Consider the following 27,941-nt stretch of genomic DNA (forward strand, 5'->3'; position numbering starts at 1 on the left):
CACAGCAAAGGAAACTATAAACAAGGTGAAAAGACAACCCTCAGAACGGGAGAAAATAATAGCACATGAAACAACTGACAAAAGATTAATTTCCAAAATATACAAGCAGATCATACAACTCAATACCAGAAAAACAAACAATCCAATCGAAAAGAGGAAAAAAGACCTAAACAGACATTTCTCCAAAGAGGACACACAGATGGCTGACAAACACGAGAAAAGATGCTCAACATCGCTCATTATTAGAGAAAGGCAAATCAAACCCACGATGCGATATCACCTCACCCCAGTCAGAATGGCCATCACCAAAAAGTCTACAGACAATAAATGCTGGAGAGGGTGTGGAGAAAAGGGAGCCCTCTTGTACTGTTGGTGGGAATGTAAATTGATGGAAGACAGTATGGTGATTCCCTAAAATACTAGGAATAAAACCACTATAAGACCCAGCAACCCCACTACTAGGCATATACACCTTGAGGAAATAAAAACTGAAAAACACACGTGTACGCCAGTGTTCACTGCAACACTATTTACAATAGCTAGAACATGGAAGCAACCTGGATGTCCACTGACAGACGAGTGGATAAAGAAGCTGTGGTACGTATATGCACTGGAATATTCCTCAGCCACAAAAAGGAACACATTTGAGTCAGTTCTAATGAGGTAAACAAACCTAGAGCCTATTATACAGAGTGAAGTCAGTGAGAAAGAAAATGATAAATATCATACACTAATACATATATATGGGATCTAGAAAGATGGTACTGATGAGTTTATTTGCAGAGCAGCAATGCAGAAACAGACTCAGAGAACAGACTTACGGACACAGCAGGGGCGGGGGAGGAAGGAGAGGGTGAGATGTATGGAGAGAGCAACAAGGAAGGCTACATTACCACAGTAGAACAGAGAGTCCATGGAAATTTCCCGAATGGCTCAGGGAACTCAAACAGGGCTGTGTGACAGCCTAGAGGGGTGGGGTGGGGAGGGAGACGGGAGGCGGGTTCAGAAGAAAGGGACATATATGCACTTGTATCTGATTCATGCTGATATTTGGGAGCAAACAACAAAATTCTGTAAAGCAATTATCCTTCAATTAAATAAAAATTTTTAGAACTGCAAAATGTATACATATAAATTTTCATGAGCTGAATCTTAAAAATGTTAATATTTTTGCAGTTTTATTGAAAAACAGATCCCCTGGAGAAGGAAATGGCAACCCACTCCAGTACTCTTGCCTGGAAAATCCCATGGCGGGAGGAGCCTAGTAGGCCACAGTTCACGGGGTCGCAAAGAGTCGGACACGAATGAGTGACTTCACAACGATGACAACTATAAAGTTTAAGGCACACAGAGGAGTGGTTTGATTTCATATATTGTAAAATTATTACCTCGGTGAGCTGAGCTAATACCCATCGTCTCATGTAGGTACAATGAGAAAGAGAAAAAAACTCTCTCTCAGGATCAGTTGTCTCAAGAGCCTTCTTCAGTTCAGTTCAGTTCAGTTGCTCAGTCATGTCTGGCTCTTTGAGACCCCATGGACTGCAGCACACCAGGCCTCCCTGTCCATCACCAACTCCGGGAGTTCACCCAAACTCATGTCCATCGAGTCGGTGATGCCATCCAACCATCTCATCCTCTGTCGTCCCCTTCTCCTCCTGCCTTCAATCTTTCCCAGCATCAGGGTCTTTTCCAACGAGTCAGCTCTTCACATCAGGTGACAAAAGTATTGGAGCTTCAGCTTCACCATCAGTCCTTCCAATGAATATTCAGGACTGAGCTCCTTTAGGATTGACTGGTGGGATCTCCTTGCAGTTCAAGGGACTCTCAAGAGTCTTCTCCAACACCACAGTTCGAAAGCATCAATTCTCCAGCACTCAGCTTTCTTAATGGTCCAATTATCACATCCATATATGACTACTGAAAACACTATAGCTTTGACTAGGCAGATCTTTGTCAGCAAAGTAACATCTCTTCTTTTTAATACACTGTCTAGGTTGGTCATAGCTTTTCTTCCAAGGAGTAAGCATCTTTTAATTTCATGGCTGCAGTCACCATCTGCAGTGATTTTGGAGCCCAGAAAAATAAATTCTGTCACTGTTGCCATTGTTTCCCCATCTATTTGCCATGATCTTAGTTTCTTGAATGTTGAGTTTTAAGCCAGTTTTTTCACTCTCCTCTTTCACTTTCATCAAGAGGCTCTTTAGTTCTTCACTTTCTGCCATAAGGGTAGTATCACCTGCATATCTGAGGTTATTGATATTTCTCCCAGCAATCTTTATTCCAGCTGGTGCTTCATCCAGCCGTGCATTTCACATGATGTACTCTGCATACAAGTTAAATAAGCAGGGTGACAATATACAGCCTTGATATGCTTCTTTCCCAATTTTGAACCAGTCCGTTGTTCCATGCCTGGTTCTAACTGTTGCTTCCTGACATGCATACAGGTTTCTCAGGAGGCAGGTCAGGTGGTCTGGTATTCCCATCTCTTTCAGAATGTTCCACAGTTTGTTGTGATCCACACAGTCAAAGGCTTTGGCATAGTCAATAAAGCAGAAATAGCTGCTTTTCTGGAATTCTCTTGCTTTTTCAATGATCCAGTGCTTGTTGGCAATTTGATCTGTGGTGCCTCTGCCTTTTCTAAAACCAGCTTTAACATCTGGAAGTTCACGGTTCACATATTGCTGAAGCCTGACTTGGAGAATTTTGAGCATTCCTTTGCTACCGTGTGAGATGACGACAATTGTGTGGTACTCTGAGCATTCTTTGACATTGCCCTTCTTTGGGATTGGAATGAAAAGTGACCTTTCCCAGTCCTGTACCCACTGCTGAGTTTTCCAAGTTTGCTGGCATATTGAGTGCAGCACTTTCACAGCATCGTCTTTTAGGATTTGAAATAGCTCAGCTGGAATTCCATCACCTCCACTAGCTTTGTTCGTAGTGATGTTTCCTGAGGCCCACTTGACTTCACATTCCAGGATGTCTGGCTCTAGGTGAATGATCACAGCTTTCTTATAGATCATATACTCATGTGAACCGAGGTCACCACTCTGTACACCAACTCCCCAGGCCTTACTTATCTCACGCCTGTAACTGTACTTTACAACAATAACAACTCCAATTCCCCTGCCACCCCCCTCATTCTTGGAACCACCAATATGACCTCTTTTTCTATAAGTTTGGGGTGTGTTTGTTTTTAGATTCCACATACAAGTACAGTATTTGTCCTTCTCTGTCTGATTCATTTCACTTAACATAATGCTTTCAAGATGCATCCATTTTGTCACAAATTGAACCTAAAATTTCTTTAAAAGAATTGCAATTTTGGATTTGTCACTTTAACAAATAGAATCCTGAATTTAGCAATTAAAATTTTTCTATGCATAAAATCCACTCTCAAGAGTACCAAAAAACCCTCATGTATCATGAAGGAGTTCCTTTTAAATCAGATCATAAAATAAGAATCATTGCCATAAATCTCATTGAATCTTATTTCAAGAGTTCTCGCTAACATAACAGAATGTGAATAAGACATACGGAAAAGAATAGATAAAGTGATTATTTCTGGGAGACACGGACAAAACTCCCAGAAAGTCGGTTGAGAGCAGTTTCTCAAAGGTGACCTAAATGAGAAGGAAAAACAGGGAAGAAGGGATCAACGCATACGTGTGGCTGATACAGCAGCAACTAACACAACACTGCAAAGCCACTCTACTCCAATTTAAAATATGAATGTAAGATAAATTTTATATATAGAGAGAGAGAGAAAGCCAGGTCCCAGGAGCGCAGGATCAGCAGCCCTGGGAAATAGCGTTGGGGGTGAGCTCTGGGCCACTGGACCTCAGGTGGTGGACCCGGCACTGAGACCGCAGGAAACCCTGCGGGTGATTCTGACACACACTCGTGCTGTGCGGATGCTGGTCAGGAGCATCTCCTTGAACCCCTTCCTGCAGGTTTGCAAATCCCACTCCGCACCCCCAACTTCCAGAGGACACAGAGTAACACAAAGCCTTGAAAGAAAAATGCAGCACAGAGCAATTATAGGAAGAAAAACAAACAGGCACAGGAAAGCAGTCTTCAGACACTGTCATCACAGTGCTGAGAAATCCAGGCCGAAAACAATCCAAACCTGGCTGCAAGCCCACCATCCACCAGCTCAGCTGCCCTCAGCGACCCGCAGGGACCAAGCCCAGGACGAGGACAAGAGCACGAATCCCCAAAGCTGATGTGACCCCAACGTGACTGGTCCAAAACCTGATGAAACAAAACTCCTCAACCACAGGGCCTCACACACAAACCACTGAGGAATAACTCCAAAATGTGAACAGCCTACACCAGTAAAACTGCAGGATACTAAGATACACACTACTCCTGATAAACAGACAAAATGTGGGTTTTTAAAACCTGATTCTCCACAAATCAACACAGAGATTCTCGATAATTGAAACAACCTCCCAAAAGGAATTCTTTGGACTTTAGTAACATGATTTCAAAATTATCTAGAAAATTAAATAGGCAAAATATTAAATAAATATTCAGAAAAGAAAAGAGAGAAAGTCCTGTTTCATGAGACACTGAGCTATTACTTTGAGCTCAACTCCTAGACCACAGGCCAGATGGGTTCGAACCCAAAGAGAAGCAACATGGGAAACACGCATGTCAGTACGTGACGAAGGACGCACAGCCAGATGACAGGAGAGGTGTCCACAGAGGAAATAAGCTGTCACCCATCCTCCAGGCATTTGTCTCAAGGAAACAGTCAGAGGGATGGCACAGATGGATGTATGCATTTTGGTCTTTTCTATAAAAGCAAACCTTGAAATAACTTAAACGGTCAACAAGAGGGAGATGACTGGTCGGCCCCGTGTCCTCCGCGCAGTCTCAGCTCTGGGGGAGCGCAGACGGCCCCTGGGGATCTCGTGCAGCCCCGCACAAGCCAGCCTGCCTGTGACGCCCCCAGGGTAGGACACCAGCTCTGTATTTCAAAAGCCTACACACAGAAAAGGCTCAGAATGAAAAAGCTCAAAATATTAACAGTGGTTATCTCAGGGTGGTGGGACTGTGGGTCATTTTTATTCTTTCCAATAGGAGCACTTTCAAGCAAGAAAATCAATATTTTTATTTATATGGCAAAGAAGAATGTGTACCCTACATTGTTTAAAATAATAAAATAACTTTGAGGCACTTTAATTAAAAACGACATATTAGCGACAGTAACAGAAGGCTGATTGCAGCGCACCCTTGCACCAACATGCATCTTCCGGGTGCCCGTGACTCCCAAAGCCTTAGGCTCTGGGAGATGCTGGAGAGCAAGACAGGAGGCCAGCCTGGGACAGGGGAGCAGGACTGGCTTGGAGCTGGAGGCCTTCCTCTGGGTTCACACCCAGCATGGCTCCTGGTAGGAAACACATGCTCAGTGTTAGTGAAGAAGCCCTGAAGTTTCCAAAACGAAACAGCAAAGAATCCACACACATAACTCATAAAAGAACGCATAATGCAGTAACATGCAAACACGTCCAAACCATCAGTCATGGAGACAAAAGAAAAAAGAGCAACAAGGCGAGGCCTTACACCCAAAACGTCATCAGGAGGGTTAGAAACATAACGCCCAGCAGTGGCAACGTAGATGTGAAACTCAAATAGAATTAGTAGGAATGATGGAGAAGGGCATGGCAACCCACCCCAGGATTCCTGCCTGGAGAACTCCATGGACAGAGGAGCCTGGCAGGCTCCAGTCCACGGGGCACAAAGTCACACACAACTGGTCAACGAACACACACATATAGTAGGAATGTAAACGAATGCATCACACTTGTAAAACAACTTGCAAAATAAAATGCTATAAAATGCTTAAAACAACTTGTAAAATAAAATGTCATAAAATGCTTAAACACTTTCAATTAGTCAACTCTGGGAATCTGCCCCATTGAAATAATGGAAAAAAAAAAAAAGAAACCAAAGTTGAAAGATCAACATCACACTACTGAGACTAAAGAGTTGGACCATAAAGAAAGCTGAGTGCCAAAGAACTGATGCTTTGGAATTGTGCTGGAGAAGACTCTTGAGAGTCTCCTGGACAGCAAGGATATCAAGCCAGTCAATCCTAAAGGAAATCAACCTGGAATATTCATTGGAAGGACTGATGCTGAGGCTGAAGCTCCAATATTTTGGCCACCTGATGCAAACAGCCAACTCACTGGAAAAGACCCTGATGCTGGGAAAGATTGAGGGCAGGAGGAGAAGGGGACGACAGAGGATGAGACGGTTGGGTGGCATCACCGACTCCATGGACGTGAGTTGAGCAAACTCCTCGAGACAGTGATGGGCAAGGAAGACTAGCAAGCTGCAGTCCGTGGGGCCACAAAGAGCCAGACATGACCTGGTGACTGAGCAGTAACCATCTTTGTGTTCAACGACAGTGGAAGCCTGGGTGTTCATCACAAATAACACATCAGACTTAACGTGTTTGTGAAATAACGTTGAAGGAAACAGATGAACCGATCTCTGGGTGAACCTTAGAAACACTGCACTGAGTGAAAGGAGCTAGATACAAAGGGCCACACAGTGACGGCAGTGAGACTCGGGCCCCTGAGCAAACACTCGCCAGCTTGTGACCACTGAGCCCAATCCCCAGGCCCATCGCCTCGCACACGGAACGGCAGGGCATGGAGACATGGCGTGGACTTGGGGACACACAGGCGTGAGGCACATGCTCAGACACACAGCCCCACAGGTACACAAGCAGCCAGTGTGGACAGCAGGAGCCACGGACACACTGGACCGTGAGCGTCCATGGAGCCTGGACCGTGGATTATCAGCAGGGACCAAAAACACATGGTGGGGACACATCAGCCAGTCCCTGCCTGGGGTCCCACTCACAGGCACCAGAGGCAGGGGGCTCCCAGCCATGGAGAAACATGGGACCACTCATTGAAGTGTTGGCCTGGGGCCCCGACCCTGGCCCAAGCACCCCCCAATCCAGATTCTGAGGTCCCCAGCTGGGTCTTTGTAGCTGCATATTCAACATATTGCCTATGCTGGGTCACCCTGACTTTCCATATCTGTTGTATGATTGGGGGTCACCTCTGCCCCTCCACAGGCCAAGCTGGGAGCCCTCCCTGAGGCCCCCAGTCCATCAAGTCTGACAAAGAGAGCAGAGACACCCGGGACAGCCTCAGTCTGGGCTGCCAACCCCACACAATTGCTATGGACATCTCTCTGACTCTCAAAACATAGCAGTTTGGACAACAACTCAGCAAGAAGGGTCTGGCATGCGGCCTCCTTGGAATTGTTACTGCTGTCATGGGGGGGGGGGGGGGGTGGGGGGGCTCCAGGGAAAAGCCAGGAGCACTTTGTCTGGGAGAGGCTTGCACCTGCTTGCCTCAGCCCTGGCTCACCCTGGGCAGGTACACGGTCTCCAGGTCAGGCCCACGCCCAGGGAGACACAGAGCTGTGGGCAGACATGTGACAAGGGCAGCACCATCTCCAGGAACTTCTTTGTCACTGACTTTCCAGATGCTGATTCTTGCCCAGGAGGCTGAGGCAGTTGCCATGGATACAGCCTCCGGGTCTCAGCCAAAGATGCCTCAGCCTCCGCCATGCTCCCCACTCCAGCCCCATCCTGGGCTGTACCTAAAGCATAGCTCCCTGCACTAGAGGCCCTGAGCCTCCTCCAAACCCTAGAGACTCCAGGCAAGGTTGAAGAAGGGCCAGCCCTGGCAGGTGCAAGCTCCCAAGCCAGAGAACATGACATTCACAACTCACTCAAATAAAAGGAGGTCAGCATGACCCAGGAAGCTCACCCACTGCCGCCATGGAAACCTTGGGAGTGGATGCCTTCACGTCACTGTCATTAGACCCTTCATTTCAGGGTAAATAGTACTCCTCCTGCACTCCTAAGGGTCGGGGTGGCTGGTGGTTACGAGCCTGGACTTCGGCTCAGTCTAGCTGGAATCTGCACTGGTTCCTGCAAACTGTCTGAGCTTCTCTCAGTTTCCAGTCTGTAAAGTAAGAGTGTCACCGCCTCCCTGTAAAGATGAGGGGCCCTGCCAACAACGGTTGAGCAGGGAACCTGAGCTTCTACTCCACGTAGAAGTGACAAAGCAGAAAACCCTGTCTCCTTGCTGAGAAGGACCAGGGACCCAGCTGAAACAGGGCTAGTAAGAACCATAGTCTCAGAAAAGCATGTGGAGATGTCCAGGCTTCGATCACACCTCATTCATCAAAAGGCCAGGGAGATGTCAACCTGAGTGCAGACAGGCACAGACTCTGGCACCAGAGGTAGCAGAGCTGCTAAACCTTCTGACAGAGGCTTTTACGGCAAAGTCTCTCCACGAACAAACAAACAGAAGAAAGTGTCCTGAACAAGATGAAGAAGAATTAAATGGAAAATTCATAACTGAAAACTTCAATAGCCGATGTGAAAAGCTAAGAGGATGGGTCAGCTGTAGAAGAGAGAGAACGTGGGGACGAGCCGAGGGGCAGAAGAGCGGGAAGGGCGAGACCTCAGGCCCCAGGATGGAGCGGGGAGGGGGCTGTAAAAGCCGATCCGGATCGGGGGCGAGAGGAAAGAAGAGGGGCCTTCGACAAGCCATAATCTTTTAGGAGGGTCTGAAATATCCCCAAAATGAAAGAGACATGGTACAGAGGCACAAAGAGAGCCAACGCTCGGGAAAAAACGGTGCTAACAGACCTGCTCAAAGCAGGGCTACCACAAGCCTTCAATCTTTAAAAAATGCACTGTCTGCAATAAAGTGAAGCTCAATAAATGATGTGTGCCTGTATGTACTCAACAACGGAGCCACAAAATATGTGAAGTGCAAACCAATAGAAATGTAAGGAAAAACAGACAAACGCACCACTGTAAATGGAGACCTCAGCACCTACCTTGACAACTGACAGAACAGTCAGACACAAAACCAGCAAGGATGCAGAAGACTTATCAACACCTTCAACAGAATCCAATCCACACTCATGGATCACGCCACTCAAAACAGCCACATACTTATTACTGCCAAGGGCCCATGAAACATAAACAAAGATAGACCATATCTTCAGCTTAAAATAAACCTTACCAAATTTAAAATAATTAAAAGCATACAGAGTGTGTTCCCTGACCACACGGAATCATGCTAGAAATCAGTAAGAGAAAGATACTGGAATATTTCCAAACATTTAGAAAATAAATAACACATTTCTAAACAATCTATAGATCGAGGAAAAGTCTAGAGAAAATTTAAGAACACATGAAAGTGAATTAAACTGAAAATACAACATACTGAAATGTGTGAGACACAGCTCAGGCGTGCTGAGAGGCAACGTTGCTGCACCATGCACACACACTAGCAAAGAAAAAATGTCTCAAGTCACTGATCTGAGCCCTCACCACAAGAACTGAGAAAAAGAAGAGTAAAACAGACGCAACGCAGAATGCAGAAAATAATGAAAATAAGGGCAGAAAATAGTAAAATTGAAAAAACATTTAAAAATTATTAAAAGTAAGAGCTATTTCCTTGAAAAGATCAATAAAACGGACAAACTTCTAGCAAGACTAACCCAAACCTCCCAAAAGAGAGAGGTTGAGAGAGAAGACATAAATTACCAAATAAGAAGTGAAACGAGGGCTGTGGCTGCAGCTGCTGCAGACATCGTAAGAATGATAAGGGACTACTGTGCACAACTCTACACACACAGTTTTGACAATTTAGGCTTAATGGACTATGTCCTCAAAAAAATACAAACTACCTCAACTTGCCCAATAGGAAATAGATAATTCAAATATCCCTTTAACTATTAAGGAAACTGAATCCATAAGATTAAAACTCCCTAAAGAGAAATCTCTAGGCCAACTGGATTCACTATAGAATTCTACCAAATATTTAAAGAAGAATTCACAGCACTTTTAATGGCTTCCAGAAAATACAATGGGGAAGGAACATTTCCAAATCCATTTTTGGAAGCCTGTGTTATCCTGATATCAAAGACATACAAAGACAGTACCAAAAAAAAAAAAAAAAGAACAAAACAAAGCAAAAACAAAAAACTGACAGATCAATAGCCTTCATGAATACAGATGCAAACATCCTTAAAAAATATTAGCAAATGCAATTCAGCAGTATATAAAAGGAATTACATACCATGACCATGCTCATTCCAGGAAATAAGTCTGGTTCAAAACTCAAAATCAATCACTGTAATTCACCACATTAATAGGCAGAGGAAGAAAAGGTCACGTGAGCATATCAATGTAGAAAGAATATTTGATAAAATCTGACATTGACAAGTGGAGGACGAAATGGCAGCCCACTCCAGTATTCCTGCCTGGAGAATCCCAGGGACGGGGGAGCCTGGTGGGCTGCCGTCTATGGGGTCGTACAGAGTCGGACACGACTGACGTGACTTAGCAGCAGCAGAGACATCGACAAGAGGAAAACTGATTCGTGACAAAAACTCTCAGAAAAAAAGGAAGAGAGAAGAGCTGCCTCAGCTTGATAAACAGCATCTACAAAAGCCTACAGCAGAGTGAGAGCGAAAGTCGCTCGGCTGTGTCCAACTCTTTGCAACCCCACAGACTATACAGTCCATGGAGTTCTCCAGGCCAGAATTCTGGACTGGATAGTCTGTCCCTTCTCTAGCAGGACTTCTCGACCCAGGAACCGAACTGAGGTCTCCTGCACTGCAGGCAAATTCTTTACCAGCTGGGCGAGGGGAACAGAAGCCCACAGCAGACACTGTACTTCCCGGGAGGGGTTTGAATGTTTTCCTCCTGAGAAATGTTTCCTCCCTGGAAACAAGGCAAAGGTGTCCACTCTCTCATTCAACGTGGCACTGGAAGTCCTAGTTGATGTAATAAGAGAAAAAAAGGAATGAGAAGTCGGAAAGAAACAGAACTGTTCCATTTGCAAATGACCTACTTGTCTACACAGACAACTCCAAAGAATCTTAAAAAATAAAATCTCCCAAAACTAATAAGTGTGTTCAGCAAAGTCACAGAAATAAAGACAAATTGAGTATAAACAATGTATTATTTTCTACGCAGCAATAGCGATGGACATGTGAACACTGGAACTTTAAATATTACGCCATTTGTACACATAAAAATAAAAGAAAAACTTTTAGATGTAAATTGAACAAAACATGGACAGCTCTTAAATCCCAAAAACTACAAAATACAGAGGAAAGAAATCAATAAGGTCTACTAAATGAAGAGACATATCACGTTCATAGATTGGAAGACTCAACATAGTAAAGATATTAATTCTCTGCAAATTAACAAACCGATTTTATACAACTCCAATGAAGATTTTGTATATATATTGACAAGATTATTCCAAAATTTATATGGAAACAAAGAAACTAGAATAGCTACAACAGTTTTTTAAAAAAGAATAAAGTGGGAGGAATGAGTCTGCCCAATTTTGAGACTTAAATAGTTCTAGTAATCAATACAGTGTAAAGCTGGTAAAGAGATGGACACAGACCAACGGAACAGCGGCAGACCCATATACACATGGCCAACTGACTTCTGACAGAGGAACAAAACACTTCAGTAATAGAAACACACTTCACAGCCTTTTCAACAAGTGGTACTGGAGGACCTGGATACCCACATGCAGGCAGAAAACTAACAAAAAAGAATCTCAACTGAAAGAAGCCTCACTCCTGAAACAAACACTAACTCAGAACAGACCCCAGACTTAGATGTAAAATACAGAATCATAAAACTTTCATGGAAAAAATGTAGGAGAAAATCTTCATGACGTAGGTCTGGCAAAGAGTTTTTAGACTCAAAACCACAAGCCCTATCTATAAAAGGGAAAACTGATTAACTGGACTTCATTATGATTTAAAGCTTTTGCTCTGCAAAAGTCCCCATCACAAGGATGAAAAAAAATTAACTACAGGTTGAGAGAAAATCAACTAGTATCTAACAATCCAATTAGAACCTGAACAGAATACATGAACTGACATTTCACCAAAATGGAGATACAGATGGCAGACAAGCCCATGAAAAGATGTCCAATACCAGTGGCCATTGCTGCTGCTAAGTCGCTTCAGTCGTGTCTGACTCTGTGCGACCCCATAGATGGCAGCCCAGCGACCCCATGGACTGCAGCCCACCAGCTCCCCCTTCCCTGGGATTCTCCAAGCAAGAACACTGGAGTGGGTTGCCATTTCCTTCTCCAATGTGTGAAAGTGAAAAGTGAAAGTAAGGTCACTCAGTCATGTCCGACCCTTAGCGACCCCACGGACTGCAGCCTACCCATTAGGGGAATGCAAATCAAAACCATCATGATATATCACTGCATACCCACCAGAATAGCTAAAATAAGAAACAGTGACAACAGCCAATGCTGGTAAGGAGATGGAGAGACTAGATCGCTCGTACATTGCTGATGGGAATGTAAAAAAATGTAAAGTGGTACAGACACTTCGGATTACAGTTTGGTAATATGTTAAACAACTAAACATGCCCTGCAGTGCGGCCCCGTAACTGCCCTCCTAGGCATTCAACCAGGAAACATGTTCACACAAAACCTGTGCACGGACGTGCAGAGCAGGCTTGTGGGTGACATTTCAAAAACTAGAAACAAATCACATGTCAGTCAACAGGTGAACAGTTAGAGAGACAGTGGGCAGTGAAGAGAAACAAAGTACAGACGTGTGCAACAGTGTGACTCAGGCAGCCTCAGAGAGCCATCCTGGTGAGCAGAGCCAGTCCCGGAGGCACGGTTCCATTAACCAATATTCAGTGCTCGTGAAGGGACAAAGTGACGGACGTGGGTGCTGGATTTGGTCATCAGGGATTAAGGGGCAGTGAGGCCAGAGGAAAGTGGAAGCGGGTACAGAAGGGCAACAGGGCGGGTCCTGGTGGGGATGGAGTTTCTGTGTCTTGACTGTGCCGGGGCCACACCCTGGTTGTGAAACCGTGTGTAGCATAGCCTCACAGGACAGCACCCTCAGCACCCTCTGTGCATACAGCAGATCTGTGATGAGCTCAAGATAAGATATTTAATTTTTTACGAGGGGATGTTAATAATAGCATCCAGCTCAGGAACGTCATGGAACAATCACATTAGAAGAGCAGCCAATACCTAGGAGACTTCGTGGAAGAGCCAGCTTCGAGCTTTCGTTCTCCCCTCCTGCTGTGCTCACCCTTCTAGCACCACCCGCTTGGCCTTTGACCAGAGGGCTCTGCACCCACGCTGCCCAGTTGCCAGGCCAGGGACCCAGAGAAGCACAGGAGTGAGCGCACCACCCCAAGGGGCCTCACCCCACGGAAGGAGCCACTGATGGAGACCAAACCCTGGCCACACGGGGGTCTCGCTCATGCCCTGCTGTGCCCCTGTGTCAGCGTGTTGCAGGGCTGGACAGTGGAAACACCAGGACCCAGGACTAATCAGGAGATGGGAAGAAGGATGCTCTCGCTTCCTGCCCATTCCCTGCCCCCACACTGCATTCACAGAACCAGGGTCCCCGACAGCAGGTGTGGGGAGGAGCCGCAGGCAGAGAGGGCAGGCGGTGCTGGAGGCCCCCTCGGGGATGCCCACCCTCGGACAGGAGGCTGCAAGACACCCTCTGGTCCCCCCTCGGCTCAGCAGTGCCCTCCCCAGGCCCCTGCCCCAGTCCAGGCTGCAGAGGGTCCAAGGGAGTGGGCAGCCCTGCCTTCAGCCACCTCAGTCCACAGTCCCTGCCGTCAGACCCCAGAGGCCGATGGCCGAGCACGAGGAATGAGAAAGGACCTGCAGACGACTAGCCTGGGCCCGCCACGCCACGGACCCAGACTGGCAGCCTCACGGCCACCCAGGACCACTCAGTGCCACCTGTGCCCATGGGGCGCAGGGGCTTCCCACTGCCCCACCGGATTTCAGCCCCACAGCACTCGCTGCCCACTGGGAACTGGGGCACCGAGGCTCATCAGAGGAGCCTGGAGTCTGGGCGCAGCCTGTTGCAGACTAACCCATGTCCCCCCAGATTCCTCTGTTGAAGCTCTGACTCCCAATGGGACTGTATCTGGAGATGGGATTCTTGGGAGATAAATGGTTAAGCAAGGTCCTACAGATGAGCTTTAATTTAAAGGATTAATTTAATAGAACAGGAAGAGACACCAGAGACCTGTGTCTGCACACACAGAGAAGCGGCCCGGGAAGACACAGTGGGGAGGCGGCCACCCACCGTCAGGGAGACATCTCAGCTAACGCACCCCCGCGGGCGCCCTGATCTTAGACAACCAGCCTCCAAAGTGAGACAGCGAACACCTGCTGTTCCGGCCCCTGACCCCCGTCTCAGGTATCTGTGTGGCGCCCGAGCTAAGGGGAAGATTCTGCAGGGGAAAGTCCATCTGTGGAGCTGGCCAGGAGGGAAGCCCCTAGGACAAGAGCAGGGCAGAGAGGCCGCCAGGCAGAGAAACACAGACCCACATCCCATCCCGCTGAAAGGGGTACACAGGCTCTTAAACTCTGGGAGCAGAGAGGGAGCCACCAGCCGGAGTGATGAGGGCTCCGACAGGGGCTCCCCGGAGAGGCTGAGGCCTGGAGAAAGTGGGGCACCGTGGGGCAGCCAGTCGGGTGAAGACAGGATACCCCAGGGCCTGTGCAGGCGGCCTGCGCAGGGTCCGCAGGTTCCAGGTCTGTGTGACTCAGACGGGCTGTGAGCAAGGGAGCAAGCGGCCCCTCCTGGCGGCCCCCCACCGCTCAGCCAAGGAGGACCTGCCCTCCCGCCTTTCTCCAGGAACTGGGACTGGCGTTGGCTCCAGGCCTAGCAACTCAAGAGGACATTAGCAACAATTCGCACCTCCGTGTGAATTTGCAGCTCTGGGCTCACCAGCATGAAATGGGGTGAGGGGAGGCACCTGGAGTTGAACAGGAAGGCAGAGTCCAATGCCCAGCTGCCCCACCCTCCTGAACAGCTGCAGGTATATCCACCAGCCACAGGCAAACACTCCCACTCCCACCAGGCGTGACCTCCTGTGGCCTCTGCAGGCACACCGGGAACAAGATACATGGAAAGTTGAGCAGTTTCTCCCTGCCCCTTCTGCAGAGGGCGGGCTTCCCTGGTGGCTCAGATGGCAAAGCGTCTGCCTGCAATGCAGGAGACCCAGGTTCAATCCCTGGGTCAGGAAGATCCCCTGGAGAAGGAAATGGCAACCCAGTCCAGTGTTCTTGCTTGGTGAATTTTAAGGCCGGAGGAGCCTGGTGGGCTACAGTCCATGGGATTGCAAAGGGTTGGACACGACTGAGCGACCACCACACCTCTGCAGAGGCACACCACACTCAGCGTGCTGCTGGCACCAGCTTCGACAGCCCCAGGAGCCCAGCACCCAGGACCCCACAGAGCAGCACAGCGGAGCCCGGGCCTGAGGCCGGCAGCCGGCACCCCCTGTCCTGCCAGGATCACCAGGCCCCTAGAGCTGGGCGGAGGGGGCTCTCCTTCAACACATGGGGTGGCATCTGCAGGCAGCAGCCAGGAAGGGCCTGGCTCTGGCTCCCCACAGCCCTCCAGGAGGCTGTGAGAAGCCCTAAATCATAGGAAGAAGCGGGAGGGGAACCAGGAGAGCAGAGACACTGAGAGCAGAGCAGTGGCGTGAGCCACCCTCAGCGGACACCCAGCCGGCGGGGGCGCAGACGGAGGGAGGCAGGGAACCCCCTACCCCTGCTTCTGGCGCCAGTACGGGGCTGGCAGCCCAGTGGGGCCACTGGCAGGAGGCAGGCACCTGGGAGCCAGGCAGACACAGCGGCCAAGCCTGTTCTGAATTATCAGTGATGCCTCGGGGATGCTGCCTGGGGCGAATTTAAAGATGGAGTCCCCAACTGCCTCCCTCTGCAGCTCCAGGAGCCACTGGTCAGAAGTCAGGCCCCTCCCCTGTCCCAGCGAATCCCAGCCTCAGGTAGGGATAGAAGAGAAGGTCAAGCAAACCCCCAACCTGAGCAGGCATCAGAGGCCCCGCCTGCAGGACCACATCACGGGACACAGGCGGCTCTGGCCCCAAACGTGAGCTCTAGAGCCCGAGGTCACGAGCCGAGGTCAGTCCACCTCCAGACGCAGTATCACTGGCCACCTGGGGCTAGGCACGGTGCCCTTGGCTCCCACACGTGGGCACAGGCTCATTGCTCACCTTGGCCCTTGCCTTCTGGACCCCTCCTTGCCCAGGTCAGTGTCCCCCAGGGCCCAGCCTCCCGGGACCACATTCCCACGCCCTCTGGCAGTGGCCGCAGCCAGGCCCCAGTGCTCAGGAGGCAGGGCAGGGCATGAACACAGACATCCCTCCCTAGGCAATGCGGGAGGTTCAGGCCAGCGACAGGAGACCCTGAGTTCTAATTACATGTCCTGGAAAGAAATCCCAGCTTAATTTGGAGTAAAATGAGGCGCTGTGGTTAGAACTGTCCACAGGGAGCTACCTGCCGGAGCTGGGACAGACCTCTCCTCCCCCCAAGGGAAGCTCCAGGCTGGGCCATAACTGGCGGGGGACTCTGGGCCCAAGTCCTCATGGTCTGAGAGGATCCTGCCCCAATTCCCAGCTGCAATCAACCCCTCGGGACCAAAGGCTGGTCTGGGGGCTCCCTTGGGGGTGGGGAGGGCAAAGGTGCAGGGGTGGGCACAGCAGCAGTTAGGACAGGCGGGCAACATGGGTGCCACACTTGGGGTGCCAACAAGTTTCCTGAGGACAACCAACCAGCAGTGCTTCCCACAGCCCAGCCCAGTCCAAGCCCACCACTTCCTCCTGGGCGTTGCTCCCCACCATCACCACCCCACCCAGGTCAGCCCCTGCACCCAGAGCCCCAAGCGGCCCCCACAGCCTCCCAGCATCTTTGCCCCCTGCCCCCTCCCAGGTTCAGGATGCCCAACCCCCTCCCCGCTGCTGCTCTGCTCAAGGTCCTTAAGAAGGACCTTCCCTGAACCCCATGAAGGGGAACTTCACCCCCGTCGCCCGGCTTCCTGCTCGCCACTGCACTTCACACCCATGTGGACAGGCTGCTTGTCACCTGTGTCCCCAGGAAATGCAGCCTCCATGTCCATTGCTGTGTCCCCAGCAACCAGGGCACTTGACAGATACCCTCCACATGAACAAGGGGATGGGCAGTCAGCCAGAGGGTCAACAGGGAGAGAAGGGGAGGTGACCAGCCAGGGGAGCCCAGGAGAAGGCAAGGGGCCGGGCTGCGGTGCCCCCACTCACTCTGCCCGCAAGCCCGTCCCTCCGTCACACACCACCTGCTTCCCACGCCAGCCTCAGCTGACGGCACGCAGAGCACTCTCGCCCCATCCCTGCTTTCTCATCTGACAACCCGGCACACGCACTCAGCTTGACCTCTGGAGTACTGAGGTCACAGAGAGGTGAGCGTGGACTCCGGGGTCCGGCTGCCCTCGTCCACCCAGACATCACTCCAGCGCTCCAGCCGCACCGCCGCGGTCCTGCCTCCAGGGCCAGGCTGTGGCCCCCGCCTGATAAAACCCTCTGCCCTTCCTCTGACTCCCACCACTGCCCAGTTCTCTGCCCGGCTTTGCTGAAAAACTCCCCCGAAGGCGGAAGAGCTGCCCTGGGTGCCCACCACAGGCCCTCTGGGCCTGCAGGAGCCTCCGTGCAGGCCATCTGCACGGACCCTTCACCTGCAGGCTGCCTGTCGCTGCGCTCAGCGGTCCATCCTCCCCGCACTCCTGCTGGAGAAGGACACGCTCTTCCTTCCTAAAACACGACCCCACCCACCTCACTGGCCAGTCCCAACCTACCAGCTCTGGAGTCCCCAGGCTCACCCATGGACAGCTTCTTCTCCAGACCCCACCCCTGGGGATCCTGTCTGATCTTGAGCTCTAAAGGCCATGGAGACACCTGTGTTCTGGTACTGACACCGTCAGCCACGGCTTCTCACCAAATATCTAGAGGGCTCAGCCCCTTGCTACTGAGCCTACCCCAAGCCGCAGCCGTCCAGACCACACCATGTTCTCCTAACCCCTTTCCTCCATGGGAACATGAAGCCTGTACTGTCAATGAAGAGTGGTCTCCATGGCACACCCGCCCCCAGGCCCCACGATGTGGCCATGAGCCTGTGCCCTCTGCCCTTGCTGAGGCTCTGGGCACCCAGAGAAAGCACAGCAGGGCCAAGGAGACCAGGTCCCCCGAGAACACAGCCCACAGGGCAGGGACCAGGGGGTCTTGTTCACTGCTGTGTCCTCAGCTCCAATTCTGAAATAGCAATCAAGGGATGACCAGTGGGCGGGGCAGCACCGGATGAGGGCCACTCAAGTGGCTCAAATGTGCAGACGGGGGCCTCAGACGGGACAGCCCCTCCCCCGCGCCGTGGGCAGGACTGGGTGCTGTATCGCTCTCCCTCTGCAATGCCCAGGCATAGTTTACAGGCCAGTGTATGAGATGAAGAGGCTTCCCCGACGCAGGGTAGGACCACAGTCCCATCCAGGGCACCTCCCAAGCCCACATGCCGGGCCCAGAAGCAGAAGCAAGCCCAGTTGGCCTTGGGGACAAGTCAAGTTTCACCAGGCAACATGGCCTTCCCTGTTCACCATGGGGCTTCCAGCCCTCTGAGTACCAATTAAGTAAACCCTAATTAAAAACAACAAAGTAATGAGAAACAGTGCCCCCATGGCTACCCATAGGCACCTCAGCTCAGGAGAATTAGGGCTCTTCTCTGGATTCCCCAGGCCCAGCACTCACCCCAAAAACAGACAAGGCCTCCTTCTATCATGCAACACACAGACACATCTGTACACAAATGGGCACACAAGGCTGTGCACATGCGCACATACACGTGGGTGCTCGGGTGCACGTGTGTTCACATATGTGCACATGTGCACACAGTCACACATATACACGTGAGCACACGCGTGCATGAACAAACGCACACGCACACATACAAGTGTGTACACATGTGTGTGCATGTAAATGCACACATGCATGAGCGAGTGCGTGCATGGACAGATGACCGTGTGTACATACACACGTGCGTGCAGGCACACACATGCGTGCAGGCATGTATGTCTGCACACATACACATGTACACACGTCGCCAGTCCCCAGGTGCGGCAAGAGAGAGCAGCAGAGCAAGTCCCCCACATGACTGTGGGCAGCATGTGAGCCCCCAGGGAACACAGACCACCTTCCCCAACTGGGGGCTTCCCTCCCAACCCAGAGCAATCCCTGCGGACAAGGTGCAGAGCGAGGGAGCCTGGGAACCATCGGTGCCGACTCGCAGCCCTCCTCTCACAGACAGTCTGCAGAGGCTTCACGACCCACTCGAGAGGCGCAGAACAAACAGAAAAGAAAGGCAAAGGAAGAATAAGAGAGAGAAAGCAAACGACTCAGAAGGAGAAACATCGGGAGGTAAAGAAATAGACGAGATGAAAAAGCAGAGACACAGAGAAGCTTAGAGACGCAGAGACAAAGCCAGGAGGTTGAGAGAGGCAGCGAGGGAGAGAGACACACAGCCGGGGCGGGGCGGGCGGAGGCTCACGTGACGGCAGCAGAGAGGAGAGGGAGAAACAGGTGGGCCTCTGAGGGCAGGATCCCCGAGGCCAGGCTGGGTGCAGAGTTACAGTCTTGGGACCCTTGGGATCCCCCTGCTGGGGCTCCAGGAAGGTGAGCCATCCTATTCTCTCCTGTGCCCAGGAGTGTGCTCAACAGGTAAGAGAAAGCAGCCGCCCTTGAAGGTCTCCCAGCCCTCACGGGGGGACCAGGCCCCCTGAACCTGGAATCAGGATATGTTTGTTGGAAGACTCAGGGGTCCTGCCAAGGGGTTGGTGCAGACCTCCCTGCTATGCTCCCAGCAGCCCAAACAGCACCATGGACAGCATCCCCAGAGGCCGGTCCCACCACCCTCACCAGCTCCCAGGTGGCTCAAGCACAGAGCACCTGAGCTTCAATAGCAGACACTCCCTGACCCTCTGGGGGCCAGCCCCGAGCTATGCTCTGGGGACACTCTAAAAAACAAGACATTCGTACCCTCAGGGACATGGGTCTAGAGGGAGAGAGACGCAAACAGCCAGTGACACTTCTCGACAGCCCACGCACTGCCCGAGGGACTACAAGGCGGACCCTGCCCTCCAAAGGCCCACGCTCGCCACCACGCCCCATCAGTGGGACCTCAGAGGGCTCTCTGTACAAGCCCCGCGGCCACCTGCCCTCAGGCAGCAGACGGGTGTGCACGGTGAGCAGCACACAGCAGGATGGCATGCCTCCCAGCAAAAGGCTCCCTGCTACCTTCCCTCCTTGGTCATTAGGGAAAATGGAACAGATTAGAAAGTTGCCCAGCCTATTATATCCAATTTCAGTGGTGCCCATCTGATCAGAGCTGGTGACAGGCTGGTGCCACAGGCGCTAAGACCAGGAGGGGAGCTGAGGCATGAGGCCCACCGGCCCCTCGGTCATCTCCAGGGAAAGTCAGGCACCTCGATTCTGGCCTATGCTGGGCATGCCACAGGCACCGCTGGAGCCACCAGCAGCAGCTTCAGCAGACAGAGAGCCGGTCTCCGAGGATGGAGCAGGGGACTGAGGGGGGCTTGCACTGAGGGTCTTATCTGGGAGCCCAGAGGCCATGGAGCCAAGTCTGTTTATCCGCATGTAGCACAGGAGCCCTGGCCACAGCCACCTGCCCCTTTGGAAGGAGAGTTTCTGGCCACAGTGGGGCTCCCAGCCTCCCTGGGACCACACGGCTCCAGGAGGAGTGGCTGCAGTCCCTGGGGTGGGGCCTCAGGGACCTGGGCTGTGCAAACAGGTTTCTGGAGCAAACCCCAGGCACTTACCCCCACCCCAGCCAGAGGTGGAGGGCAGCCCAGAGCCGGGGCAATGGCAGCTCAACCTCAGAACAGGGCACAGGCCCTGAATACCACCAGGCAGGTGGAGAGACCGAGGCCCTGAAGGCTGGGGGCCCGGTGATGACGAGACGGGCTTTCTGCCCACTCTCCTCCCCCTCCCTGGCCCAGCCTCAGGTGACTTTCTGGATCTCCTGGATTGCTTGGGAACCACACGCTGGTAATTATTACAGTCTATCTGAGAAGGAAAGTGGGGGATGGGCCACTGATTAGGCACCTTCCTGGAACCAGAAGCTGTGACTACAGAGGCACAACCTCACCAAAGCACAGCTCCAGGAGCACGTGTCCACGATTGCTTCAGGCAGGAGACTCGGATACGCACATGCGCCCCCCAGGTCATGGGGCAAAAGAGGCCAGGCTGCGGCCCAGGATTTACAAAATCAGGCCCAGTGCCCTTCCTGCCCTGCAGACCTGACCACAGCACCAGCAGCTCCACAAGCAAGCTCTGCCAAGGACAAATCTCCTCGACGGCCCCTCAGCCAGGATCACAGCCCAGGTTCTTCCCAGGGAAGAACAATGCCTGTCCACCAGCACCCACCCCTGAGGACCACCACAAAGCCGGGGCCCTAGAGTGGATGCTGCAGCCCATGCAGAGGGCACCCCAGGCCCAGCACCTACCCCGTGAGGACCACCACAAAGTCCATGACATTCCAACCGTTCCGCAGATAGGAGCCCTTGTGCAGGACAAAGCCCAGTGCGATGATCTTGATCCCAGCCTCGAAGCAGAAGATGCCGATGAAGTAGGGCTCCGTGTCGTCCTGAGGAGAAGCACAGAGCACGGTCACCACTGCCCGGACGCAGCCGGTGAGGACCCCCAGCCCTGCCCTGACACCCACTGACGGTCCTTTTGGCACGGGCCTCGGTGCTCTCTGCCAGGCTCCCCTAACACAGAGGGGGCCCTGTCCCCACAGCCAGTGACACCCAGTCACGTGAGGAGGGGCTCTCCCCCCAACACCCTGCCGCAGAGTGAGCAGTAACAACATGTGAGGGGCTTCCTGCAATCACCAGGGCAAGCCTCTTATACCATCCCAGGCACTGAGCACTGCTGCCGTCCCAGGCACGGAGCACTGCCGCCGTCCCAGGCACTGAGCACTGTCGCCGTCCCCATCCGAGGGGTAGCTGAAGCACAGAGAGGCCACAGAACAGGGCCCGAGACTCGCAGCTTGTCAGAGGCAGAGCCGGATTCCAAGCCAGAGGTGACCTGGGTCCGACCCTGGGCTCGAACCACAGCAGGGACCGTGCCCAGCTCCCTGGAGCACAGCCCAGGGCCAGCTCGCTCACTCAGTACACACCTGTTGGATATTCAAAACACGCACGTTCTGGGGCGAGCAAGCATGGTGGGCCTCAGGGAGCCTCTGGAGCCTGAGGCATCCAGCTGGGCGACCGGGATAGGAGTTCCGGGTGGAGATGACAGAGAGCAGAACTGGGTCAGGGGAGCACAGAACCCCAACGGCCCGGGCCTGCCTGGCGCCAAGCACATGGGGATAGGCTACGGGGACTCGGGGAGCACTGGGACGTCACACGCTGGGGGCGGGGGGCAGACAGGGCCTCTGTGCAGGTGACCCCAGGAGCTGGACCAAGTGGACCCTGGAGGAGGAGGGTCAGCAAGGGGAAACAGCCTGAGCGTAGACCACAGACGCAGAAGAGGACAGAAAGGAGGCAGGCAGGTCCTGCTCTCAGGACTGTGGGACCTGTCACCCAGAGGCTGCTCTGCCAGGAAGAGGCCTGGCCTCAGGGCCCAGGGAGGGGAGAGCCAGGCTGACTCCTGCGGAGCGGCCTGTGCCTTCCTCCCCCAAGGAGCCTGGCCTCCAGGGCTCTCCCATCTGACCTGGGAACCCTCAGCCTGGCCTCCTGGCCCGTGGCTGCCGGGAGCAGCGTGCAGCAGAGGCTGCTGCCCCGGGGACCAGGCAGTAGAGCATCCATCACAGCCCTGTTGACTCACGAGGATGCTCCCTCCCCAACGCTCTTGTCTGGTTTGGTCAGAGGGTCCCCTTTCCCCAAGAGAAGAGGCTGCCGACCACCTACCCTGAATAAACACAGGGCCCCAGCAAACATGTTCAGAGAAGCTCTGGGTTCGTGGGAGAAGAGCCGGCCAACACGAGGAGATGGGGTGGGGCCCCTTCCCAATGCCCTTGCTCCCAGCCCCACCCCTGACCACACTCAGCAAGGGCTGGCTCGGGGGAGGGGTGAGACTGCGCGCTGGGGGCTCCAGCTAAAGGCCACGTGGGAGGTTGACAGGTGTCTGGAAAGCAGAGCTGGGGAGGCCCCACCCCAGGGCAGGCGCCTCTGCACCACGAAGCCCCTCCCAGCCTCTGGCAGCAGCACCAGCCTCCAGACCTAACCTTGGACCACCACTGCGCCTGCTCCCCAGGCCCTCTGTGTTCAGCCTCCATCCATCTCAGGGCCACCAGGCCTAGGGGGGGTGAGCACATTCTGTTCAACCCTCAACCCTTACAAGTGTACAGACCCCCATCACCACAAAGCAAACTGTCCCTCACCTGTGAGGCCGGATGCACTCTGGCCCACTCAAGCCTGCTGCCCAGGAGGAAGGCCCGAGGCTGACTGCCGTTCACAGGCCTCCCTGCCCCTGCCCCCCCAGCCTGCTTCCCTCTGGGCCCACCCCTGCCGCACCCTGTGGCCTGGCATTCGAGGCTCCCTGCCAGAAGCCCCAGTTCCCTCTCACTGTCACCCTCTTCTCCAGCCTTCAGCATGGCCACCAAGCTCACAGCAGGCCAGGGGCACCCCACTGGCAGGAACCTGGGGCCCAAAGACGGTGGGTGAGCCTGTCCAGCTCCACGTCTGGGCAGGAGTCCCCCACGGGGACCACCCTTCACCCTGTCAGTATGTCCTTCACAACCCTCCCCCTCCAAACCCACAGCTGAAACCCCTCAGCCGTTCTCGCATCTGGAGAAACAACCAACCCACGAACCCCCATCTCTTGGCTGACCACCCTGGCTGTCACTTCTTTGCCTTCTCGAGGCGCCCACACAAAGTAGAGCACCACCAAGGCAGCCTACTTTGTCTCCTCTGCTTCACCCCTTGGCCTGAAGTTCAAGGCCCATGCCAAGCACAGAACAGGCTCTGCTTCATCAATGCTTATCTCTGCTGAAGTAAAGGAAAGAAGTTTGGAAGAACAGTCGCTCGCCAGGATGTGGAGAAAAGCGTTCAGCCTCTGGACGGCTGGTGCCCCCAGAAGTGTCTCCTTCTTCGGGGACCCCAGGACTGCAGCACTCTCCAGCCAGGCCCCAGGCTCCCTCTCCAGCCCCTGCGTGTGCTTTTCCTTCTCTCTGCTCTGAGGCTCAGTCTCTCAGGCCCCAGTGAGCCCACACCAAGCCCGGGCAGAGGGCCCAGGGCAGCTAGGACTCTGGGGGCTAGGAGACGTAGCCTCACCTTCAGACTGGGGCTTGCCCCCTCAAGCAGCACCCTGCCTCTGCCCCAGCCCCTCCAGATGCCCTGACCTAGCACCCTGGTTCCTGTGAGCTCTGTGCTTCAACAGGGGAAACATGGGGTCTGGGAGCTCCTGGTATGAGCGGGTGAGAACTATGTTTGGGGATGTTTGGGAAGAAAGTGTAGGAAGGAGTGCATCCCATGGGAAGCAAAAGCCCCACAGGGAAGGAGTCCCAAGCAGAGCCAGAGAGGGAGATAACCAGGGCTGCACCCGGGCCGAAGCCCACCACAGCCCTGGAGGGAAAGGGGCAGCCCGGCATTCCAGACTCTGGGCCTTCGTGAAGGCCCCTCTCAAGTGCCAGCATTAGCTCTTAGTTTCTTAGGGTTAGGGATGGCTAGTGTCACTGGGCAGAGCAGCTGCTGGCTAAAATGGCCTCCCTCAAGCCACCGGTCCCCAGCAGGGGCTGAGCGGGCTGTCCCACTCCTCCTGACACTACCCAGCCCGAGGGAGCTGCCCCATCACGGGTCCTGAAAAGTCGCGGAATCAGACAAGCTGCCGCCACCGCACGCCCCGCCCTCAGGCCCCGCCGCCACAGCACTTACCAGCCGCTCAGACATGGGCGTTTTGTCTCCGTCTGGGAGGTGCTGCTCCAGCGCCAGCACGATACAGTTGGCGATGATGGTGGCCAGAATCATGTACTCAAACGGAGTGCGTGGGTTAAGGACTGGCCAGGAGGCGCCAAAGAGGAGAGGCGAGGAGGCCAAGGCCGGCAGCGCGCAGTGCAGCAGCCGGGCCCGGCCGCCTCCAGAGGGGCTGAGAATGACCAGGTCCGGAGCCCACCCCACCCTTCCCGCCCCCATCCTCCCCCATCCTCGGGGCGCCGCGAGGGCCGCCTCCGCAGTCGCAGCCGCCAGCCCCTCAGCTCGTCCCCGCGGCCGTCAGCACCGCGGACAGCGCCCCCTCCGCGGCTCCGCCCGACTCCCAGCCCCTCAGCACGTCCCCGCGGCCGTCAGCACCGCGGACAGCGCCCCCCCGCGGCTCCGCCCGACTCCCAGCCCCTCAGCACGTCCCCGCGGCCGTCAGCACCGCGGACAGCGCTCCCTCCGCGGCTCCGCCCGACGCCCGCGACCCGAGGGAGGGAGCCGTGCGCCCCCCGCGCGCGGCGGGAGGAAGGACCCCGCGCAGGCGCACACTCCTACCGAAAGACACGCAGCCACATGTACCTACACAGGCACGTGAACACCCATGTACCGAGAGTCCCGAGCGCACGCACGCGCAGCACCGGGTTCACGCTCTGCCCTCACACACTCAGGCACCTGCAGTCAGGCGCGCGCACGGGCTCGCCTCCACCCGGCGCTCACACCTACACGGACACCGATTCGCCCTCGGGTGCCCTCCAGGCTGGCCACGCGCTCTGCGCCGGCATCGAAGGAGAGAAGGGACGAGCTCAGGGGCAGGGGGCTCCGCCCAGCGCCCACCCCGCTCCCGCGGCCGCCGCCACGACCGCACACACACACACAGAGAAACACAAACACGCACGCACACGCGGCGCGCCGAGAGGGCCCGGAATCCGCCCCGCCCCCTCCTCGCCGAGCGACCCGATGCGCCTCTCCCCAGGGCGCACCCTCCTCCAGCCCCGGGAAAGATGGCCACTGGGCGCAGCATGCGGCCGGCCCCCTCCCAGGCCCCCGGCCCAAGCCGCCCCTCCCAGAACCCGCAAGGCGCAGACGCCGGACGCCGCGCCCCGTCCCCGTCCCCGTTCCCGCGACCTCGGGCGGCCCCTGGCCCCGACCCGGCCCGGCACCCGGCAGGATATGGCCACTCGGTGATGCGCTTGGCGTATTTACGGACGACGTTGTCCTCGCTGAAGACGAAGAGCGAGCGGTTGACTGTGAAGCAGTTCTGCTTGACCGGGATGGGGTTGTACAGCGCCATGGTCCGCGCGCGCTGCGCGATCGACTGCTTGTAGAGGACCCGCTGGCCCGGCTGTAGACCCCCGGGGCCCGGGCCGCCCGCAACGCCGGCCCCGCCGCCCCGCGCCCGCTCCCCGCCGCCGGGGCCCCCATAGCGGCCGCCCAGCTCGTCCCCGAAGCGGACCATGGCTCCCGGGCGCTGAGCGCATCCCCCGGCCCGGCGGCCCCGCGGGGATCGGAAGGCGCGAGGCGCGCCCGGCGCTCTAGCGGAGCAGCCGCGGAGCCGCCGGACCCGCACCAGACCTCGCCCGGCCGGCAGCCGCCGCACCCGACTCCGCCGCCCGCGCCACGCCCTATATGGGGCCGGTCACGTGGCGGCGCCAAGCCAATCCGCGCCCGCCCCGCCCGTCCGGCTCGCGCCCGCCCCGCCCCCAGCGGGCCGCCCCCGCCCGCTCCCCCAGCCCGGTCCAGCCTCGGCCCACGGGTCCTCCGCGCTGCGCGAGAGCGGTGAGGGTGCGCCCTCCGCGCGTCCCGCCTCGCTCCCGGCCAGCAGCTGACCAGATGCTGAACTGGGCAGCTGAGACGAGGAGCTGGGAGGGGCTGAGAGTCCTCGACGGCGAGCTGAGCGGCGCAAACGACACCCCCTCACCCCGGAGGCATCGCCGGCTCCGAGATGCTGTCGCCCAAAGCGGGGAGGGGGGGCCCCTCGTTCCCCAGGTTTGCCACACCTCACTCCCCGCAGCGGCCGCATTGCCCACTGCCCCCCCCCCCCGCTGTGACCACCGGGCTCTTCCAAGACGGTGACTCCTAGGTTCTGTCCTGCCTTCGTTTCGAGGTCTTCGGCGTCAAAAGAGAGGATGCTATCAACTCCTGGTCTCGGGCTTTCGGAATGCACAGCCCTCTCCTGGGCCCCTCCTCCCTCAATCGTGTCCTAGTCCTTCCCGTCAACACACACTGAATCAGCTCCAAAACCTCAGTTCAGAGATTCCTGTGTTCCACCATTCCCTCAAAAAAAATTTTAAGGGAGCTTGTTGTATGCTATTCAGCCAACATCTCCACCAAGCACTGTTAGATGCCAGGTGCTAAGCTCCCAGCTCTGCCTTCAGGGAGCAGACGTTCTTATACAAGGGCAGTGTTCACACAGGGTTTATTTGTGCCCAGCGTTGTTCTCCTGGATTCACACACTATTCGCTCATCTGGACCTCACAATGTTCAAATAAGAAGCCCTTCCCGAATCAGCGACAGAGGAGGTAAGCCAAGCATCCCTTCCAGCAGTGCACAAACAGCCAGTCAGCACCACCACAGCATCAGCAGCAGGGCTGTGAAAACGGAAGAGGAGTCAGGGAAGACGACTTTCAGGAAATGGTCCTTGAGTGGACCCGAGTGTAGACAGGACACTGAGTGCCGAGACTTGGGGACGGCAGTCTCGGGGCCAGGCAGACTGAGGTCTGGCCTCTGGCTGCCATTTTCAGTGTGATTGATGGGAAGTCAGAGCAGAGTTTGGAACAGACAAGTCGTCATTTGACTCCTTCTCTAAAAGGATCCCTCTGGCTGCTCCGTGGGGAGCAGACTGCGGGGGTGCGGTGTGTGCATCACCGGGGATGTATTCAGAGGTTAGCAACCCAACTCCCAGGTGTCAGTGACTGTGCAATATAGTTTCAACCTCACTCAATCAAAACTCACAAAGCACGCCATTCCAGGAACACAGATTCCTCCCATCTCTCTTCCCTCCTAATGTCACCATGTACACTTTTTGTCCTCAAGCTTGTCCCCTCATGGCCCAAGGTGGGTGCCATAGCATGAGGCATCATGTCTTTACACCACCA

General features: G+C 54.5%; 1 protein-coding gene across 4 annotated transcripts in view; it reads right to left on the reverse strand.

The window, feature by feature from the left end:
- The window catches only part of CACNA1B (calcium voltage-gated channel subunit alpha1 B), a 214,767-nt gene extending 188,465 nt beyond the window's left edge, over window positions 1-26,302 (reverse strand). For all 4 annotated transcript variants that reach the window (XM_055400588.2, XM_088840958.1, XM_088840957.1 and 1 more), the window contains exons 1-3: window positions 26,019-26,302; window positions 24,805-24,910; window positions 21,433-21,572 (exon numbers count right to left, since the gene is read on the reverse strand). In XM_055400588.2, the coding sequence (XP_055256563.1) occupies window positions 21,433-21,572; window positions 24,805-24,910; window positions 26,019-26,302 (530 nt within the window). The remainder of the gene's footprint in view (window positions 1-21,432; window positions 21,573-24,804; window positions 24,911-26,018) is intronic.
- Between the last annotated feature and the right edge of the window lie 1,639 nt (window positions 26,303-27,941).

The sequence above is a fragment of the Moschus berezovskii genome, chromosome 11 (assembly GCF_049115385.1).
Source record: "Moschus berezovskii isolate FMDL1 chromosome 11, NW_MosBer_1.0, whole genome shotgun sequence".
NCBI classification, from domain to species: Eukaryota; Metazoa; Chordata; class Mammalia; order Artiodactyla; family Moschidae; genus Moschus; species Moschus berezovskii.